The sequence below is a fragment of the Wolffia australiana genome, chromosome 8 (assembly GCF_029677425.1).
Source record: "Wolffia australiana isolate 7733 chromosome 8, ASM2967742v1".
Classification (NCBI taxonomy): domain Eukaryota; kingdom Viridiplantae; phylum Streptophyta; class Magnoliopsida; order Alismatales; family Araceae; genus Wolffia; species Wolffia australiana.
Window position 1 is genome coordinate 17,451,491 of NC_135842.1, and position 13,804 is coordinate 17,465,294.

The 13,804-nt window shown below is 37.6% G+C and overlaps 1 protein-coding gene and 1 long non-coding RNA gene across 6 annotated transcripts; one reads left to right on the forward strand and one right to left on the reverse strand.

Moving 5' to 3' along the window:
- The first annotated feature begins 5,754 nt into the window (after positions 1-5,754).
- LOC144706993 (uncharacterized) lies at positions 5,755-7,380 on the forward strand. 5 transcript variants are annotated; one of them, XR_013582367.1, is made up of 3 exons: positions 5,755-5,913; positions 5,996-6,235; positions 6,551-7,380. It is a non-coding gene; the product is annotated as an uncharacterized LOC144706993 (long non-coding RNA). The 5 variants fall into 5 exon arrangements; XR_013582369.1 differs by having other exon boundaries at positions 6,076-6,250; XR_013582366.1 differs by having other exon boundaries at positions 6,076-6,235.
- LOC144706992 (homeobox-leucine zipper protein HAT4-like) lies at positions 6,878-7,996 on the reverse strand. The gene is made up of 3 exons (XM_078580106.1): positions 7,380-7,996; positions 7,229-7,308; positions 6,878-7,157 (listed from the first exon to the last, which is right to left on the reverse strand). Exons 1-3 carry the CDS (start codon positions 7,698-7,700, stop codon positions 6,878-6,880), a joined length of 681 nt encoding a protein of 226 aa, XP_078436232.1. The 5' UTR covers positions 7,701-7,996.
- Positions 7,997-13,804: the final 5,808 nt, after the last annotated feature.

Here is a 13,804-nt window from a genome sequence, read left to right on the forward strand (position 1 = left end):
AGGCATAAAAAATACTTTTGATACTCTTTCTTAACATCATGTCTTCTTATTGAATCTATAAAAAGGTGGGACTCTTGTTCCTTTGCCATTCATTCTTATTCAGAATTCAATTGGGAAACTCTACTCAATTTCTATCTTGTTCCTGTTTTCTCTAATAATAAACTATTATAATACAATGTGAAGTGTAGATATTATTTTACTGATTTAAAACTATTATAATACTATTATAATACAATGTGAAGTGTAGATAATAAACTATTAGCATTCAGATTAATTAAAAATAAATTCCAATCCATGGGACTTATTTATAAGCTGATTTATTGTGTGAAAAATAGTCTTTGCAGTGAAGTATCTTTAGTGAGTTTAAATATTACCTTCAGCACCTACTACAGATAATTGTGATGGGTAATGGAATGATTCATGAGAAGGATCTTTAATTGAAAGATGGATAAATAAGATAAAAATAAGAGAAAAAGTGGATGAAATAAAAATAGGCAATGTCAGAATGAGATGAGTTCTTTGGCCCGCTTTTGATGACTAAGATTCAAAATATGTAATGTGTCTAAAATGTGCTAATGAATCACAGACCAATGTTATAATCAAAATATACTAACTGGTTTTACCATAGCCTATTCAAATTAAACCTTTTGTTGAATTAATGATTCACACAAGGCATCAGCTATTTTCACCAAGCCAGGCCTTTTGAAATGAGCAATTGAGACTAAAAATAAATGAGGATAAATCATACAAGAAGCAGAGTAGGGGAAAATATTGATATCTCGCTGCATTCTCAAGTGGTGGCCAACTATTTAAAAGATAGTGTTAACAATTCATCACTTCTCATCATAATCCAGTAAACTGTCTCTTCTCTTGCAAAATTCTACTTTAAATACATAAATCTCTGCACGATAGGTGGTCTATTGGTCTATAATCAGTCTAATCAAGCCCTACGACATGCACCATGTAAGGAAAGTAATTAGAGCAATAAAACAAGGGAGTGTCATGAAGCTTCTGAAAACCTGAAACTAACCATAATAAGATATGATATCATTAATATAAAACTAAATAACATGCACAGTTAAAGACATTTTTAATGAGCCCAGATATCCATTTCCCTACTTTTGCCTTATCTTATACCATTTTCTCTATCCAACCATCCATTTTGTACCAATTCATCTATCTATTATTTAAAATTTTCTCTTTCTAAATCAGGAATAATCTCTCTGGTTTCTTAACCAAAATTTCATAAATCTTTATCCATTTAATCTTCAAATTTTCCATTCCAACTCTCTTACATTTAAATCCCATTAAAATATTTCTCTAGTTTTGGTTGCACTCTGTTCATATGTATTAACTGGAGAGCCTAGATATTACCAAGTCTGAAATTCTTGTCTCATCGGACTTCTATATATCCCCTCAATCCAGGGCCCATGTCTGGAAGCCTGCACCTTCCATCACAGCCCGAAGCTTACAACCACCACTACCTACTGCCAAAAAGATAAATCTCATCTTTTTATCATTTAACAGTTAAATAAAATACCAAATTATCCAAAACCAATTAATAATTAATTTATGGAAATTTTTTAAAAAATAAAAAGATATTTCTCACTTGGAATATTACACATCGATTTGGGATAAAACATATAATATTTTAATTATTTTTTTACCTCTATGCTGTGATGGAAATTGTAAATGATCCAAAAAATTTTATAATAATGTATTTTTTGAGTTTCCAACTTTTTTCTTCTATTTCCAATATTAAAAAAATATAAAATCAAGTTGATGCCGCCCAATGGATCCGTGCCTTAACCTAACCTATATTTTTTATGCTGTATTTAGTGGAAAATAACTAAAGGTAGAATTTTTGAAGTTAAATCAACTACATAAAACCTCTAAGTTCGGACTTATCGTTACTCAAGACACATCAAAATATCCCAATAATTTTTTTTTGTCCCATTCACATGATGTGTGTGGCAGCGCTAATAGCATTTCATATGGAGACCAAAATGATATATAGTATGTGATTTTTCTTCAAAGATTGAACTCAATAGATCCGCATGAATCCCAGAATGGCATCCTTCTTCATTTTTAGTTAGCTTTTATCATGTAATGGTTGTGTAAGGAGTATGTGGAAGTTAGAAACCAAATGCATCATGTGGATGGGTAGTTGTGTTTTGACAAAGACTTTTGATTACCCAATAATCTTATCCTAAACAGCTTTATATTGGAAAAATCCTAGTTTTCTGATTGCTTCTTGATTTCCCCTCTAGCCATCACATGCTCATATTAGTTTTTGTGCATGTCATTCACCTGAAACCCATTCTAGGATTGCAGCAAAAAATCCCACATTTAGTTAATCATGTGTCATCTTGTCATGAAACAAAGTCATCGATTGTTAAATGAGGAGAAATAATATACTTGAACAAGATCTGGCCATGCTAAAGGCTGCACATTTAAAGGCTGCACATTTGAGTAGTTCGACTTGGCTTGCTCCAAGATCCAAGAAATTATGGATATGATCCGTGTAGAGGTATTTCGTTTCATGGTCTTAATGAGGCCGTTCGATTTCTGTTCAAGTCTTCTGCTGCTGACTATTTTGATTTATTCATCCATACTAAGGCCTTTAGAACCCAACACTCTCTCCTTCTGCTCTATTTTCATTCTTGTTCTTGTTGAAGATTACTGCACCAAGAAGATTTAACACTAGCTAGGGAAAAGGGCAAGCCCATGAAAATTACAAGTTGTAATCTCTTTATGTTTTTTTTTCTAGCTTGACTCACTCTTCTTTTCATTTCTTCTGTCTTCATTTTTTCTGTTCCCATCATCAATACGTAGCTTCATCTGGCACAATGTCACGGATTCTCGATAAACTCAAAATTAGGGGCAAATTACGTTATCATGACATTGAGTTTGATAAAAAATATTTAGAACCTTTACTTTATAAAATAATTTAATTAGATATAGATGAGGAAGGGTCTTACCCACGGGGAATGGATATTAAGGAAGAAACTATCTTGATAGGGTAAATTTAAGAATATTAGGGTACGAGCTGGTTAATGGGTAAGGATAGTTATTACGATAGAGGTAGGAGGAATTTAAGAGGATGGAAAAGTGGTAGAACTAGTGGTGGATTACTGATTAGGATTAGTGGATAAAGGGAGGCATGAATGGTGGTGTGAGACGATGACGTGAGACAATATCAAAGTGAATGATAATAGGTGAGCTTTCTTCCAATCTGCCTCTCTAGGAGGAAGTGAGTTTAAAGATTTTATTTAAAAATATTGGGAACTCAATTTATAGATCCAACCATATGGATGAATAGAGGAAATAAAAATAAAGCTACTCTTAAAATTTCAGCTCAATCTGAGTTTAGGATCGTCATAAATCAAGCGTAGAAGTTAGATAATTCCTAGTTGTTGATTTAATCAAAGATTTCTCTCTCCGCTTCCTCGTCAACACCGCCACATTGTTCGGTAAGGGTTTTGTGGTCTCCTTGCATTTAGTGTGATGATTGGTTGAAATTCTTCCTCGTCATCTGCGATTGACATGTCTGGTCATGCCACGTGTCACCCTGTAGAAAAGACAAAATTGAAGAATAACAATGTACTATTTAATAGTTAGGTCGCAGCTGACATGGCAGTGCATAAGCACGTGTCACGTCAGCATCCTTCCTCGCATTGCCCAATCAGGTAACACCAAATAGGCACCACGTGGACACCTATGGAATAATATATTGTTATTATTCTATTTTGTCTTTTTCGTAGGGTGACACGTGGCATGACTAGAGACGTCGATCGCAGATGACACCTCACCCAACGCTGTTATTTTTTACCAGTCAAAGAAGGAGAGAGGAAAAATTAATAATTTTTTAATCATCTTCACATCAGTCCACACATTGCATTTATTGCAAAAAAATGCACTCTGTTTTTTTATTGGACCACGTTGCCCTGCACCAGAAAAAAGTAATAATCAAATCGGTTATCATTAAATGCCAATATAGCATCACTAATTACGATACTATAATGGTTTACGTAAATGATTGGCTAACACTAATCGTTAACCGGGCTTAATGGTTAGCTGTTGCCAAGCATTATTCCTAACAGTGATTGGTCGCCGTTCGACGTATCAAACAACAACACGTGACATCGCAAAAATAAAGGGGTTAAAAAATGTTGTAAATTTCATATTAAATAATATAAAGGCCCAAAACATAAATAAATATGTAATTGGACTGGAAGAAATCTTAACTTAAGAATTTATTGTCGAACAATTCCAGAAAATTAATATTCTGACTCTAAAAGTTACATACTTTCAGAATTTGATGTCGAAAAATCTCCAAAAATATGTAAAATGCAGAAAATTTATAATATCATTCCAAAAATAATTTGAATCATTTTAAGCTTGATAACATGCATATATTGATTACCTTATTACTAATAAACATGTGAATATGATCATATTAAGCTACTAAAAATGCATGTTATCATCTCCTCTGAGAGAGAGATATGATTAAAAGTAAAATAAATAATATGATACCCTCTCCTCTATCAATCATCCCCTTTTACGCATTTTTACCTTTAATCCACTTTAGTCAGGGCTTTTCATTTTTCATTTTTTTATTGACTTGTTTTCTCTTTTGCTCAGTCAGCTCTTAATCACTTGGTTTCTTCTTTATATCCCATTTTAATCCTATAGTCACTTCTGTATCACTTGTTTTCATCTTTGTCACCCATTTTTTTTCTTTTTTATAATCCATTTTAACCCTACAGTCACTTCTTTATTCACTTGTTTTCTTCTTTATCACCTATGTTTATCTTTAAGTCACTTCTTTACTCCTCTCCTACCGAAAACAAAAAAATTAAGGAAAATTATGTCGGTAGATACAAGTCTCTTAACAAGCCAGTGAATTGGCTCTTATTTATAAGAGTCTGAACCGAGTAATGAAAAGAAAAAATAAGGAAAGTTATGTCAGTAAAACAAGTCGGTAAACTAGCCGGTGAATCTTTAACCTACAACTGGTATGTCGGTGATTCATCATCACCAACAGTTATTTCCCCTCGTCCCCGCCGAGAGTCTTTACGTCGAACGGGGTCCACGTCAACAGAAAACAAATGCGGATAAGATATAGCAATTAAACACCTTAGACATGTTCCCAGACACCGTATATTTCGCCTCTTTTTTATGACAACTACCGAACACCGTCTTTGAATCTGGCCTTATCCTCTTAATTAGCCAGACTCCATGCCTCACCAGCCACTTAATGATATCTTAATCATGGATAGAGAGAAGGCGGTGGAACACAAGGGACGGAGAGACAAATAAAAGTTCAATCTACAGTAAGGTGAAACATAGTAAGGTAGTTGGTATGTATTTTCATTGACGATAATTTAAAGTACATGATACAACCCGCGTTTGCTCGAAACTAATCAAAAGAAACCCACAAATCTAATCATTGAATCACGCACAATTTGACACTTGAGTAAAAGAGTAATAATTAATACACAGAATTTGCTGGTGCATTTTGGTGTTGCAATTTCATGGCATTAACTACCTATAAACTGGTCTATCTATTGGCATGAGGACAAACGATATCTTTTGCTAGCGAGGATTTGAACGTTGAGATAATCTCAACATATTCAGCCGACTTAATCGAACATGTGGCAGAAAACTATAGAATACGTTTTTGCCTTGACGTGATACACATTTAGAGAGAGGTTAAAATATTAAAAAGAATTAATAATTTTTGGAGCGAGGAAAACATGAGTCTGGTTTCGCGATGTTCATCTCTTCCTAGAGCTCTATCACGCGGCTGGAGCTGCCCTGATGAAGAGACTCTCCGCTCTGGCCTTCAATTCCTACACGGCGAGGCGAAGTCGCCGCTCTTCACGTGATCTCTCGCTCGACCAAATAACTGTAAGTCATCAAGACGATGATCTTCTTCATCCACCTCCTCTGAACTTATCCCATGTCGTGCTCGTGAATCTCTCATCCACAGATCTCCAAACCGTTCAAACTTTTCTAGAGAGAAGAAGAGACAAAGAGACAGAAGATAATTCATACTTTTCGTATTTACAGTTTTCGCTGAAAGTATCAGACAACTCTTTTGGCGTTTGATAGTCGGTCGTCCTCTTTCTTTAGTCATCTCCATCATGCGGGGAGGATAACACAGGCAGTATGGCGTAAGTCAGCGGGAATTTCACCAGAAGGGGGTTGCCTAGCGGAGGTCGACTATCTGGTAGTCCTCACGCGGGTTGACCCTTCTCTCTCTCTCTCTCTCTCTCTCTCTCTCTCTCTCTCTCTCTCTCTCTCTCTCTCTCTCTCTCTCTCTCTTTTTCTCTCTGTCTCTCTCTCTCTTTCTTTCTCTCTGTCTCTCTCTGTATCTCTCTGTATCTCTATGTCTCTCTCTGTCTCCCTGTCTCTCTGTCTCTCTCTCTCTCTCTTTCTCTATCTCTTTACCTATCTATCTCCATCTCCCTCCATTTATCAAACTTTTCTAGAGAGAAGAAGAGACAAAGAGACAGAAGATAATTCATACTTTTCGTATTTACAGTTTTCGCTGAAAGTATCAGATAACGCTTTTGGCGTTTGGTAGTCGGTCGTCCTCTTCCTTTAATCATCTCCATCCTGCGGGGAGGATAACACAGGCAGTATGGCTGAAGTCAGCGGGAATTTCACGAGAAGGGGGTTGCCGCGAGGAGAGCGACTATCTGGTAGTCCTCACGCGGGTTGACCCTTCTTTCTCTCTCTGTCTCTCTATCTATCTATCTCTCTCTCTCTCTTTCTCTCTGTCTCTCTCTCTTTCTTTCTCTCTGTCTCTCTCTCTCTTACTCTTTCTCTATCTTCCTATCTATCCATTTCTCCATCCCTTTCCATCAATCTATCTCTCTCTCTTCAGAACGCTGCTGATCACGGGTAGGCCACAGAATTGGGCTCCTTGACGAAGGGGAACGCCAGCGCCGCCTTTCGCCGTGTTGCCGCCGTTCTTCGTCTCGCACGCCTGGCACAATGTGAGCGTTGCCGGCGGCGGAAGCCTCACAAAGCTACGCATCGCCCTAAGGTCTTGCAATTCCCTCTTTAGTCGACTGTTCTCCTCAGCTAGCCTCTGGCAGTACTTCCTCAGATGCGCGCAATCCATTTCCGTCTGCTTCAGCTTGGTCCTGAGCATACAAATCAATCAGAAACGTGTTCTATTTCTCTGTCTCTTCATATATGTATTAATAAATCAGACCTCGCTCTCCTGTTCTGAAACCACACTTCGACCTGCCTTGGCCGCAGATTCAGCTTCCTCGCAAGCGACTGCTTCTGGGTCTGAAGAACAAACAGTTCAGAGAAAAACCCTATTGTGTTGTAACTTAATTGCCATCAAACAAATTAATTACCGGGCTGAGGGTGTTGTGCTCCTTGAACATCGCCTCCAGAAGGGCCGACTGGTCCTTGTTCAGCCTGAGCTTCTTCTTCGTGTTGCCCACTTCTTCTTCCTCGCTGCTTCCGTCCTTATCCCTTTTGCCGATAAAAGATAAGCGCGAGGAGTGTTGTATCGTTGAAAGTTTGTAAGCGTCGTCCGCCTCCGGCGGCGGGGACGAAGGGCTTCTCGCTGCCGCTTCCTTCGTCCTTGGCGAGGCAGCGGAAGCAGGAGATTCCCAAGCGATCAGAGAAAGTCCAAGGGCCAGCCCAGCGTCGCAGATATTTTCCTCTCCCATGAGCTCCCTTCTCTCGCCGAAATTGAAGACGAAGCAAGATCGTTAAGGGTGTTTCCTCTCTGAAAACTGATATCACGAGCCTACAAATATTACTCCATTACCTGTTGACCAAGAGAGAGCGTTTATGGGGGGAGGTCGGTGAGAAGGCTGAAGCCATTATATTCTAGCTATGTAATTTAGAGAGAAGGCGAGATCGTTTCTAGATTTGAGCACGTGTCCTTCCGCGGGGCCCATGCCAATCTTCTTTTTATGTTCCTATGTTATCGATTATCCAAGGGAGGCCGATGAGAACGAGAGTTAGAGCTTTTGGGAACCGGGAGTACTATAGAAATTAGGAAACGCCATTATGGAGAAAGGGCAATAGGCGAAGGTAGGGAGTGTTAAAGGCAATAATATGCAAGTATTTCATCGTACTCGAAATGTTTACAAGCTTAGGACGATCGAAATACCGGAAGGAGCATACATAAGTCATATAAGAAACAGTCACACTTGTCTTCAAATTATTGACCCTGGCCAGGTAAAGGGAAAAGCAGGATATGTTTGAAACTGCTAACTCCCAGATTTATGTTGGTGAGCGTATTTGTCATTCTTATTTTCAAGTGTCTCCTTAGTTTATAACAGAGAAAATCGTTATAAGTGCATACAAAAAAACCGCTATAATATCCTAAAAATATATGAGTTACTACTCTTAGTTTTGGACGAACAATACTAGTCCCGATAGTTCAAAGGCCAGACCTCGCAAGAAATTGAATTCCAGACTCGTGCACACTGAAAACAACGCATCAGCAAGAAGAATATATCACGACAGAGAATCATTGAGAGTTGAAGATATCCAGCGACAAACCATAGTGAAGAAAGTAATCAATGCGCCAGTCGCCAGTCATCGAGCGATTCTAGACTCAATACACCTAAATGACTTAAATAGTAGGGAGACGATTCACCAGGTAAGGCGACAAAGGCAAGAGAAGAGTTCTGAGAGGTTCATGAACAAAGAAAGAAAGAGGAAAAAATAATCTCGACACAGTCCTCTCAGAATTACGTGTGCAACCTTCTTACATGATAAGGAGGTGAACGCATGGGCTGGATACCATATATAGTACATCTTCTTATATTAAATGTCGTTTTTCTGCAAGATCCTGACTGCTTTCGCGCTTCTTATCAATGAGTAAACATAATAATACTTAATAAGAAAAGCTATGGGTGACCTTCCAGGAACCTATTCGGCTGGATTCCCTGTGTCCAAATTATATAAAAAATGAAGTTAAAAGATGTACCAAACCAATACAATTGAAAAAATTCTGGGACCGCACAATATTACAAGGGACCCAGAACGAGCTCTTACAAAAATTTTATTTATGGACAGGAGTTCTAATGGGGTAAAAGATGTGAGAGAGTGGGAGCTATGGGTTAGTCTACGTTAGGCCATTCGGGGGGTAGAACGGGAAGAGTGGCAGTCGGAATGGAATTGCCATTCAACTTCTGATAACAATCGTTTGATCTGATCAGATTTGCACCGCAACAAGGTGCTTATTTCATTTTCTTTGGACATACGACAATCGTCGTGTCAAACAGGGAATCAGACTGGCGTAGCCACGTTGTCTTTTCTTCAAAGACGACAACCGGGCGATGGACGGTGCCCCTAAGAAGTAACCATGGCTATCAACCTCTGGATTAGCAACCGGCGTGAAGCGATTTATCCATTTACGAGACTGTGACGTTATTGGGAGTAATCGCTCATTATTGCAAAAGATTGCGAGATCTCTGGACGACATAGAGACCAAGAAATAAAGAGAGAGCGACAAAAAACCCCGAAAGACAGATACCCCCGGAGTATTAAGTATAAACCTCGCAATGGTTAGAAGAGTAAGTGAGAGATATTGGAAGAGAAGAGAGACCACAAACTATCATTACAAAGAGGGAAGTCGAGATTCGGATTGTGTTTCGTTGATGTGGAATCCAATCCAATGGGAAATGATTGATGAGGGCCCAAAGTTCCGACCGCTATAAAAACGACAACAAAGCACGCATGATTGGATCCACAAGACGATTTTCGACGTTGCCTCTCTGAGAATCTTTCTCCACCATGCAATGGCGATGCAGGATATATAAACCCCGGTTGAATTTCCCATCAAACTGACTTCAGAGGGCTCCACTTTAGATAAAATATCAGACCCATTCCCAGGGTTAGGCGTTTGCAAGATTCTGGGGTCAACTGGTACTACATCTCCACTGCCACAAGGATCGGCAGTACTATTATTAGTACTACGCTAGGAAGGTCAATGCTTTGTATAACGTTGACGGTTGACGTAGATGGCTTCCCTGACCACAACGACGATGACGGATGGTGGTGGACTGCCGACAAGGAGTTTAGTGTGGTGCAGGATGGTGGGAGCGTATAGTGACATGACAGTGGTATTGGTTGTGATGATGATGGTGGTGTTGATGGCGATGATAATGATGAAGATAATAACATAGACAGTTGAGACAAAGGGGATGTGGAGAGTGATAATGATGAAGACGGTGGATGGGACAACAACATCGATGGAGGTGACGAAGAAGGTGACGGCAAAGACGATGGAGACGGCAACGAGATGTGATGTTCGAGCTTCATGCTATTGTGTGTAGGTGAGGATAGGAGTGGCTCTGCAGCTAGGTGATTCAGTGTGGTGACAGCTGAGGTAGTGATCTAAGATGACTCTTCAAAAACATTTGTAAGAAATAAGATGCAACAAAGCCCAAGGATTCATGGGAACATTTTACTTGAAACTTAATGTCATTTTACAGTAACCATATTTTTTAATGAAAAAGCACTTACACTTAAAGTATATTCTCAAAGATCTTATCAAGTTCATATGTGTGACCACTCTAGTATATTAATGACATATTATAGGCAAGGCCAAGAACTTAGTCCATTTTATATATATTGAGTAATGTTGGATCAATTTATTCCAGTTTTGATATGCCTAGAAATCAACATAGTAGATACCAAGCTACAATGCATGTTCCAAAAGGTACAAGGAATTTTAGTTATGCTTTCATGTGACATGTCTATTATTAGCTTTAGGTATGTATAATCCCTTAGACTTTTAATACTCTTATAATGACTTAGGGCCTGATCAACTATCAAACCATAAGCGGTTTGATGCATTGGGAAAACATTTGTAAAACAGTTTTTCATACTTCCACTATATTTGCCAAGTATTTCATTGCAACATTTTGGTTAAGTCTATCTTGGCTCATATCTAAGGTAGAGAATCCCATCTTGACTTCACAAATAGATACAAGATCACATGAGTAGATAGTGATATGTTATCTAGATATATCAATATCCTTCCATAATATCATGCTAACAAACATCTTTTGAATAGTATTTAAACATAACTAAAAATGCAGTTCACACATATGTTGGACTTCATAATAAATATCACATATGAATAATACTTAACAAGGTTCATTGTAATGAGCTATGAACTAGATGTGGAATTTGTGATTTACTTGAAAGCCATTTAATTTCATCAATATCCCACTAGTACTAGAGCCTATTCCGCATAGAGAACAAGCATATGGATTTCAGGTGATGCTCAAAACATGTTGCTCTAATTTTTTGACATTTGATCCGCTGAATAATCCATAGATGGAACTCTTTTCATAATGATATCTCAATCAAGTAATGATCTCTCTAGCCCAGTGAAAGTGCCACAAAATATTCCTTGATTGTTGTTGAGACAATGTCTCTTTTGTTTGTGTAGTGGCCCAATTTATTTCACACAACAATGGAATACGGACTAATATCAAAGGATGATGCCAACCTTGGTGATTAAGTTCCTAGATGACACATTCTTCGTCGCAACATCAGCTGTAGAAAAGTACTCAAGTCCTATCATTGAGTTTTCACGAAACCTTTTTGAAAGACTATAAGTCCCTTTAGTCTGAATACAAAGCAATATCTAGACTTGTAATCATATACATTTCAATCCTTATCATCCATAAACTAGAAAATGTATTATTACTATTTTTTAGTACTTAATGATACACTTTATGGTCTTCCAGTGTTTGTGTCCCAAATCATATTAGAATCTACTTTCATCCTTGGATCATACCACACATCGAGCCAAGTGCATATTATTGTGTACATAATGGACTAATTGCTGAGGCATAAGGAATCCTTTATATCTTTGCTTTATTTTAGGATCTATGTAAATCGATATTAGAGATCTTTATAAACTCGATGCATAATTGGTTTTGAGAACACAATTGAGTTAAACCTAAAATCATTTTATGGATGGTACCTAAGTATATGGATTGTGATACCTCAATTTAATACCTTTTATCTATAACTACAATTTTAAATCCCTAATACATAGGTTTCTTCTACTAAATTATTCAAGAAGTTATTTGACAGCCACATCTTTATTGAGGACAACATGGTTACGCCATGCCTTATGACTATAATGTCATCCGCTTAAGGATTATGAAGGTGACGATGTAAATAAATGTGGTCAGCAAGCCAATCACAAATTCCACATCTCATTCAATTTTCATTATTATTATTTATTCATTATAGTGCATATGTGATGTTTATAATAAAGTTCATAAATACATGATCAGGCTTAGCGAACTATGATCAGATCATAATACATATATCACTATTATTTAAACATGTGTTCAAAATATTTATATTCGAAGGATAATCAAGAAGGGCATCAAAATGTTTGGATAAAATAATACTATCTAATCTCACTCATATGATGAGTTTGGCCAATTCCTGGCCATTAGTGTGGAATTATGAAGGGTAGATAGTGAGAGCTCTTTAGTACAAAGAGTTTACTGAATAGATCCATATGAATCCATGTTTGGTATTATACTTAGCATCATTTAGGTTAATTAACATCACAAGTGTGTAAGTGGTCCTTAGACCTGACACGCCAGATATGCCTTGTGATAGGATAGTTGTGCTTTAACTATGGCATATCAGTTCTTATCTTGGGTGAAACAAGAAATTTACAAAGATGATTGTGCCATTTAGATAGGATCGCCCATCTTTGATATAAGAGGACACATCTCAATAACAGATGACACGATGAAGCCCTTAGCCAAGACAATTGAATATTATAACACTATCTCAGATAACGAATTATGTTTTTGACCATTGACCATACCCCAAGTCATCCTATGAGCATCAAACAGATGAGGGACTATACATACATGTTAATCAATGAAGAGAAGGGTTCCATGAGTGCGTCAATACACTCATTTTGTATTTTATAGATCATGAGGTGTAGCTTAAAACCTCGCAACCTTGAAACTTAACCTATTAATTGGGTAAAAAATGCACATGTAATTAATTAAGGTTATGGGATACTTTATTCATTAATTGTAGTGATACATGGGCCTAGAGGGTCACAATCAAAATGATACTTTGGATGTCATAAGATATTCTTAAAGTATTGATTTTTTATTAAAAAACCAATAAATTATAAATATGGGAAGGCCCTGGATGAAACTTACCTAGGCTAGAACTCTTCAAGTACCTCACCCTTCGTCGCACTTCATCCCATTGTCCTTCTCCATGAATGTAGAAATGATGAATCTGGAACGTGTACATGTGATTCAATCATTAGTTCTCAAATTACATCACCATATGTTCTTAGTCTTCTCTTGTATGAATTATTTATGTTTCGTCTCAATCAAAGCCGCAAAACCCAATAGGTGATCTCATTTGTACTGTTCTTTTTGTATAAAATACTCATTTTAATTGATGAAAAGGTGCATTAAATTTGATAAAAATGCTTCATGAAATATAAAAAATTGATATTGGTTAACTCCTATGATATATAAATGCACCTTTTCATCATACATATGGGTGGGGTATGTGCCCCCACCAATGGTAACCATGACCCCCCCATCAATAGGTGCAACCATGACTCCTACCACTGTTGAGACAACACCCCCACCATCAGCAGATGCGGCCCAAACCTTAACCATTCAAGAAACCATAGCACAACATTTGAAGACATGACCATGGCCCCACCATATGCAGATGTTACTAGGGCCCCAGAATCAAGGGAGATGAGCATGACCCAAGCCAAACTTAGATCCCTTTG